This window comes from Psammomys obesus, unplaced genomic scaffold (assembly GCF_907164565.1).
Source record: "Psammomys obesus unplaced genomic scaffold, mPsaObe1.curated_primary_1811, whole genome shotgun sequence".
NCBI classification, from domain to species: Eukaryota; Metazoa; Chordata; class Mammalia; order Rodentia; family Muridae; genus Psammomys; species Psammomys obesus.
This window is the reverse complement of record NW_026591086.1, coordinates 15,798,983-15,807,372: the sequence shown is the minus strand read 5'-3', so window position 1 is coordinate 15,807,372 and position 8,390 is coordinate 15,798,983. Positions and strand designations below refer to the sequence as shown.

The window sequence follows — 8,390 nt, the reverse complement described above, 5'->3', positions numbered from 1 at the left end:
AATAAATAAATAAATAAATAAATAAATAAATAAATAAATAAATAAATGTTCTAGCCATAGCTACACTACTCATTACTCATAAGAAATAACTGAGCTTCTAATTTTACTATTATTACTGCTATCATTGGTAAGTGAAAATGATACTTCTTTGGGTTCTTTGAACAGCTACTGTCATAAAACTCACAGTGAACCACAAAAGGATGCACACCTGGGAGTTGTCACTATTAGTAGATAAAGAACAGAGAATAAAGGAGCAGCACATACTAGTGTTGCTAAGTCCTCAAGGCTGTCAAATCCTGGCCTCCAGAAAATGGAGGTCCCACACAGTATTCACATTTTAACTATTATAGAAAAGTCTACATCTTTAGCCAGACTGTGCAAGAGAAGGAAAAACCATCCTTCCTAAGAGGGGCTACTCAGTAAGTCAGTAAGTTTCTATTGAAGATCAACACACAAATATATACCAACAAAACATCACAGGGTATCTTTGGCCTTCAGAACTCACCATTGCTAACCATATAATGAGAAAATATGCTATAAATATTTTAAAAGAAAAGCATGTCCCAAGTATTATTAGCAATTCAGAAAAAATAAAAACAAACTTAAATGGCAACGCTATGCCAAAGATAAAACAAGATATTAAAGACTATTTCAAAATTCTTCATAATTGTGTAAATGCTTTCCAGGATATGAATAAGTTGTATATTTTAACTTCTTATTACATATTTATTCTTAAATTTTCAAATGCTATATATTTTAAATTTTTTTAATTTGAAGTAAATTCAAACATAGAAAAATCACAGTACACAATTGCAGCAAAAAGTCTATTTCACTTCACCCAAATTCCTTAATACCATTCTAGCATATTGTGGCCTCCCTACTACTCTAATACATGCATACATACATTCAACTGACTTTTTTCCCTCAACAATTTGAGAGCAAGCTGGAGATATGATAGTCTGTATTCTTAAACCTAACAGTTCACCATTCCCTTGAAAACAAGAACCCGAGGCAAATTTAATCACTGCCTAAATTGCCAAATACCAATTTCATACAACCTTGTTATCCAGTTCATAACCAGTATTCTCAACTGTGTCCCCAACATCACTTTTTTCTATGTGACAAAAAAAACACTGCATTTAGCTACTGTCCCTCTTCAGTCTCCTTCAACCTAGGGCAGTTTTTCAGTTGTCTTTTTGACCTGCCTTTCTTCTATAAAGTGTCCCCTGACCCAGGACTATACTGTTTTCTTCTTATTCCAACTTGTATCAACTCTCAGCAGGATTGCTGATGAATGATGCTCTCCTCCTAGCACAATACTCGAGAGGCACACAATGCCCGTGCCAGTTGGTTCTGCCTGGTCATGTTGATGGTGACTATAAAAATTTCACTTTCCTATTTTCAAGTCAATTGAGTATTTTGCAAGGAGATATTCAGAGATGACATTAATATCCAGTTATGAAAGTACACATATACATACAGAGACATGCACACACATCCCAGCTTTATACCTTTCTAAGTCAATCATCAATCTAACAACAGACTAGTAGTAATTTGTTTTGTTTTTTATTTTGTTTTTCAAGACAAGGTTTCTCTGTGTAGCCTTGGCTATCCTGGACTCACTTTGTAGATCAGGCTGGCTTTGAATTTAGAGATCCACTTGCTGGGATTACAGGCGTGTGCCACCACACCAGCAGTAATTTTTCAATTTATATGGTTTCTTTTATATTTGTTGGTAAACTTTCTACATTAACATGTAGAGTTCCTGGTTCTACATGTTTAAAATTTTTTCTCAATCAGTATAAACTTATGGATCCCTATTTCATACAGTGGATTATCATCAATTGCTGTTTATTTTTAAGCTCAAATCAGCAAGCTCTTCTGTGTTTTTTTTTCTTTCTTTATAATTTTTATTATTAGTTACAGTTTATTAACTTTGTATCACAGCTGTAGCCTGCTCCCTCATTCCTTCCCAATTCCAACCTCCCCTCCCTCATCTCCACCCTGTCCCTTTCCAAGTTCAATGATAGGGGAGGACCTCCTCCCCTTTCATCTGATCCTGTTTCATCAGTTATCTTCAGGACTGGCTGCAAAGTCCTCCTCTGTGGCCTAGCAGGGCTGCTCCTCCCTCGGGGGTGGGGAGAGGGGAAGAGGTAAAAGAGCCTGCCATTGAGTTCATGTCAGAAATAGTCCCTGTCTTCTGTGGTTTTAATGTGCCAACATCATTTATTGAAAGTCTCTTCTGTTTCTTGGTCCAATTTCCTGCTCAGCCCTAATTCTCAGAAATTAGTGGACATGGATTTAGACATCCAGGCACATGGTGTGATCATGGTTTCTAGGCTCTGTTAGGCTACAGAGCTAGAAAATATGTGTATATACACACATACACACACACAAAAAAAATGTTTCATACATGTTGCATAATGTTATCTTCCAGCCTGATATAGCCACTGCCATACTGAAATCAGAGTGGCTGTTTTGACCAACATGAGACTTTCATAAGAATTCTCATTAACATTGCCTCGTGAATGCAGGTTCACAGGGCAGTGTATAGGCATCTCACTCACAAAGCAGTGCATGAGATGCTCACAAGGCCCTGCACTAGACCCACAGGACCCACGCCTGAGTACACAGTGTGGCCAACTGTAAATTCTCCAGTAAGTAACCTAGATTAAACTCCCTGGTTCAGCAAGCTAGACTTGGTTTGGAATCAGTTCTTTAGTATGCTGTTTGTGCTCTATCTGGGGCAAGAAGACATTTGCTCATACCTTCTCAAAAAAAAAAGACAATGCTGATATACATGCAATGAAAGAAACATGGTTCATAATCATATCTCCATTTTTCCAATCCAGTACCTCAGGGTTCATATGTTCCCCTTGCATGTTCATAATCATAGTGAGATGCATAACTCCCACTACAATCAATATATTCATTTTTTTGTTCAGTTGTATTTCTTTATTTGCCCATATAACAAATATCCCAGCCATGCCCACACCTGAAGCCTTGTTTCCCACCATTGCTTTCTTGTAACCTTCACTGAATGCTTCCTATCTTGGAAGAGGACATAAGGGAAGACAAAGGAAGAAAAAAAGATAAGTAAAGAAAAATAAGAGAGAGGGAAACAGGAAAAATGGAAAGGTGGAAAGAAAAGTGAAATGAAGATGGTAAAGAAGGGAAACCAGACACTTACTTTTAAAACACCTTCCACAGCCATCTTCCCTTCGTGTCCTAGTAAAATAGTGTAAGGGTACACCCACTGGATGGCATGTTCAATTGACATCATAGGAAAGGAATCCTATTTAGAAGCAGACATACAAGAGGTCAGCAACATCTCAATCACAGAAAATGTATCTTAATGTGGGTAAAGCTTTATTTTCCCAAAGCGTAAAAAAAATCTTCCAGCAATGTAAAAAGACAGATTTCTTCTTTTCTTCCTACTCTATACCACATCCCTGACCAACAGCACTTACTCCCATCTTTCATCTATATTGCTGGCCCCTATGCATCTTTATCTATCAAAGTCCTCGGTTTTCTATTACATGACCCTGAAGTATACAGATATGACACATTTCCCCACTCGAGTCACCCAAAGCACCACACTTCCATCCTTTATTCCTAAACTGAGTTAATCTCATCTATATCCATCAAGTCTCACAATTTTAATTGCAAAGTTAGAAAGTGTTCATTACCCTCAAATTCTTCACCCAAATCACATCGAACTTAATGTTCAAACCATTCGAAGAGCTACTCCCAAGAGCAAACAGAAGATCCCCATCTGGCCTATTAGACAATTTAACTGAATTGCTGTGAACACATTACGGAGTGTGGTAACAGTGCTCAGGACAGACAGGGTGCTCCAATTCTTAGTAGTTGCACTTTTTTTTTAAATTAATTTTTTAATTAAAAATTTTTAATTTTAATTAATTTTTTATAAATTACACTTTATTCATTTTGTATCCCGCCATAAGCCCCTCCCTCCTCCCCTCCTGATCCCAATCCCACCCTCCCTCCCCTTTCTGCATGCATGCCACTCCCCAAGTCCACTGATAGGGGAGGTTCTCCTCTCCTTTCTGATCTTAGTCTATCAGTTCTCATCAAAAGTGGCTGCATTGTCCTCTACTGTGGCCTGGTAAGGCTGCTCCCCCCTCAGGGGGAGGTGATCAAAGAGCAGGCCAATCAGATTATCTCAGAGGCAATCCCTCTTCCCATTACTATGTAACCCACTTGGACACTGAACTGCCATGGGCTACATCTGTGCAGGGGTTCTAGGTTATCTCCACGAATAGTCCTTGGTTGGAGTATGAGTCTCTGGGAAGTTCCCTGTGTTCAAATTATCTTGTTCTGTTGCTCTCCTTGTGGAGTTCCCGTCCCCTCCAGCTCTTACTATTTCCCACTTCTTACATAAAATTCCATTCACTCTGCCCATCAGTTGGCCATCAGGCTCAGCATCTGCTTTGACAGTCTATACTGCAGAGGCTTTCAGAGGCCCTCTGTGGCAGGTTCCAAGGTTGTTTCCTGTTTTTTTCTGGCTTTCAGAGGTCCTCTGTAGCAGCTTCCGAGGTTGTTTCCTATTTTCTTTTTCTTCTGATGTCCATCCTCTTTGCCTTTCAGGATGGGGATTGAACATTTTAGTTAGGGTCCTCTCTTTTGCTTAGGTTGTTTAGATGTACAGATTTTAGTGGGTTTATTCTATGTTGTATGTTTATATGAGTGAGTATATACCATGTGTGTCTTTTTGCTTCTGAGGCAACTCACTCAGGATGATCCTTTCCAGGTCCCACCATTTACCTACAAATTTCATGATTTCCTTATTTTTCATTGCTGAGTAATACTCCATTGTATAGATGTACCACAATTTCTGCATCCATTCTTCAGTTGAGGGGCATCTGGGCTGTTTCCACCTTCTGGCTATTACAAATAAAGCTGCTACAAACATGGTTGAGCAAATGTCCTTTTTGTGTACTTGAGCCTCTTTTGGGTATATGCCTAGGAGTGGTATGGCTGGATCTTGAGGAAGCGCTATTCCTAGTTGTCTGAGAAAGCGCCAGATTGATTTCCAGAGTGGTTGTACCAGTTTACATTCCCACCAGCAGTGGAGAAGGGTTCCCCTTTCTCCACAACCTCTCCAGCATGTGTTGTCCTTGAGTTTTTCATCTTGGCCATTCTGATGGGTGTAAGGTGAAATCTCAGGGTTGTTTTGATTTGCATTTCCCTAATGGCTAATGAGGTTGAGCACTTCTTTAAGTGCTTCTCTGCCATTCGATATTCCTCTACAGAGAATTCTCTCTTTAGCTCTGTTCCCCATTTTTTAAGTGGATTACTTGGTTTATTGCTTTTCAGCTTGTTTAGTTCTTTATATATATTGGATATGAGTCCTCTGTCAGATAAAGGGTTGGTGATGATTCTTTCCCAATCTGTAGGCAGTCGCTTTGTTTTGATGACGGTGTCCTTTGCTTTACAGAAGCTTTTCAATTTCATGAGGTCCCATTTATTGATTGTTGCTCTTAGAGCCTGTGCTGTTGGTGTTCTGTTCAGGAAGTTTTCTCCTGTACCAATGAGTTCTAGGGTATTCCCCACTTTTTTTTCTAGCCGATTTAATGTGTCTGGTTTTATGTTGAGGTCTTTGATCCACTTGGACTTCAGTTTTGTGCAGGGTGATAAGTATGGATCTATTTTCGTTTTTCTACATGTAGACATCCAGTTAGACCAGCACCATTTGTTGAAGATGCTATCTTTTTTCCATTGTATGGTTTTGGCATCTTTGTCAAAAATCAGGTGTCCGTAAGTGTGTGGGTTTATTTCTGGGTCTTCTGTTCGATTCCATTGACCCACCATTCTGTTTCTATGCCAGTACCATGCAGTTTGTATAACTGTTGCTCTATAGTACAGCTTGAGATCAGGGATGGAGATACCTCCAGAAGATCTTTTATTGTAGAGGATTGTTATATTCTCGGTTTCTTGTTATTCCATATGAAGTTGATAATTTTTCTTTCCAGGTCTGTAAAGAATTGTGTTGGCAATTTGATGGGAATTGCATTAAATCTGTAGATGGCTTTTGGTAAGATGGCTATTTTTACTATGTTGATCCTGCCAAGCCATGAGCATGGGAGATCTTTCCATCTTCTCATATCTTCCTCTAATTCTTTCTTCAGAGACTTGCACTTTTAAAAAGTGTTGCGTTTACCTTCAAGTAGCTCAGAAAAAACTGGGGGTAGAGGGGTACATGTGCAAGCAGGGGTGGCATTACGTTAACACGGGGGCTTCTTACTGAAGACATTGTGCGTGTTTTCCTATTTTTAACCTTTTTTTTCAGATTAGAGAATTTTTAAATTAAAAATTACAGAGGAAAAATTAAGAGATATACAGAATTTAGTAAACAAGAAGTATTCCAGATATATACAATAATGTAAACATTATGCAAGAAAGCTATCTGACTACACTAACTAGAAACACTGGAGGAAAGCAATAAATGTTTAAAACTAAGAGTCTTCTTTCTGATGATGCCTTCCTTGGCAGAGTCTCACTGTTTCAACAGCCTCCTCCCATTCATTGCCATGCAACCAGGCTCTCCCTACTCTCCTAGCTCCTGACAAGGGCATCTTCATCTAACATAAAAATGATCACTTCACCCTCCACCTACTTCACAACCTCTGGTGGGCCATTCCTCCCTCATCATAAAAATCCAGGCAGCCTTACTCATCAACAAAGTAACTCATGGCTGGGTTCTAACCTCTGTCTCTACCACAAACACTTAGTTCTAAGGATACGACTTGTTCTCGTTCTGCAAACATTCCAGGCCCATCTGTGGCTGAACATCGTGTATGTGCCCTCTGCCCTGACAGCTCTCCCGTCACTCTAGAAAGGACATCACATGGGAAAGTAACTGCATTCCCCGCAAATGTATTCAGATCTGCTCATATGCTCTCTACATGTGGCCCAGCGTCCTCCCCTTCCCACAGTTACTAGCACTCTTGTGGATACAGGCTGCCGTTAGGCTCCTGCAGCCATCTTTCTTCATAAGTGTGGAGACCTGCCAGTACCTGGGAACCTAGTCCTTTAGGGTAACCACTAACCAATGAGGACTAGGTGCTCAGGTGGGAAACTGCAGCACCTCTGCCTCAGGCTGGGTCAGCTCTGCATCTATTTCCGTACAGTGCATCTTTTATTGGATCGGCCTGAAGCTTCCTTTCCTCCAGGTGGCTGCTTTCCTATCTCACCCTTCAAAGCTGCAAGCCCCCAAAGACTGAGCATGTCACTGGTCTCTGTAGTTTGTTCCAGTGCACACATCCATCAGGCCTTTTATAGAAGAATGACAAGACAGCTCTAGTGACTAATATCCAATGATGAACTCTGAATTCGTCTTTGCCACATCTGGGTATTCGTATCCACCATTCATTTATTTTATGCTTACCAGGATTTGAACTGCCGCTGGTAAACTATCTAAGGGAAAGTCTGGAAGTCCAAGTGTAGAGGATTCTTGGGAGCAGAGAGTTGTAGCAAAGGACAAGAGCTGAGAAACCCTAGAGGGAAACAGATTTTAAATTTTACTTGACTAAATTTAACATATATAATGTATGTTAAGTATAAAACAGTCGGGCTGATTTCTTTAGCCTAAGAAAGATAAAATATACTATGAATTCTTAAAGAACAATGGTTCATGCCAATAAATTAATCATACATTAAAGATTCAGAAGCTGATGAGCGATCTAGACATTTCCTCTAATCTATCACAGTGTGTAAGGTCTTCAGAACCTGGTCCAACTTTATCCAGTGAGTCTCATCCCTTTCCTAAAGCTCAAACCTAAAGTCTCAGAGCTGAAAGCAGTCTAGGCGCTTAGGAAACAGTACAAGCTCCTTCTCTACTGCTGCAATCCTGAGGATCCTTGCTTCACTCTCTGCCTGGAAAAGGCATGCTCATACTTTTGGATTCATTTCAATATGCCTGCCTTTGTGAAGCTTCCATAAAGATTCAACAAATTAAACTATTAAACAATCTTGTAGTTTAACAACAACAAATTTAATTTTTAAACAAATTAAATGTTTAATCATCCAATATTTATAAAGTATACTTACTTCTCAGCAGAAACATTGGCTCCAACTGAATATAATAGTTTTAGTTGGTCCTAAATAACAGAAACATATACAACCTATTAATAATGAAAACAACAGATGAAACAGAAATGTTTTATGAGTATCAACCAAACTTTTAATTAAGTAGACACTGCAATTTACAGCATTTCATGATACACTCTATTTATAAAGGCAAAGGCAGCCTTTAAAAACAGTCAGGGGGCAGGAGAGAGATCTACAGTTAAGAGCACCAGCTGCTCTTCCGGAGGACCCAAGTTCAATTCCCAGCACCAACACTGTAGCTCACAACTGTCTATAAT

At 39.4% G+C, this 8,390-nt stretch overlaps 1 protein-coding gene across 1 annotated transcript in view; it reads right to left on the bottom strand.

Moving 5' to 3' along the window:
* Vwa8 (von Willebrand factor A domain containing 8) overlaps window positions 1-8,390 on the bottom strand; it is a 355,260-nt gene that overhangs the window by 270,968 nt on the left and 75,902 nt on the right. The window contains exons 7-9 of the mRNA XM_055609598.1: window positions 8,074-8,123; window positions 7,412-7,520; window positions 3,191-3,295 (exon numbers count right to left, since the gene is read on the bottom strand). Of these exons, the coding sequence (XP_055465573.1) occupies window positions 3,191-3,295; window positions 7,412-7,520; window positions 8,074-8,123 (264 nt within the window). The remainder of the gene's footprint in view (window positions 1-3,190; window positions 3,296-7,411; window positions 7,521-8,073; window positions 8,124-8,390) is intronic.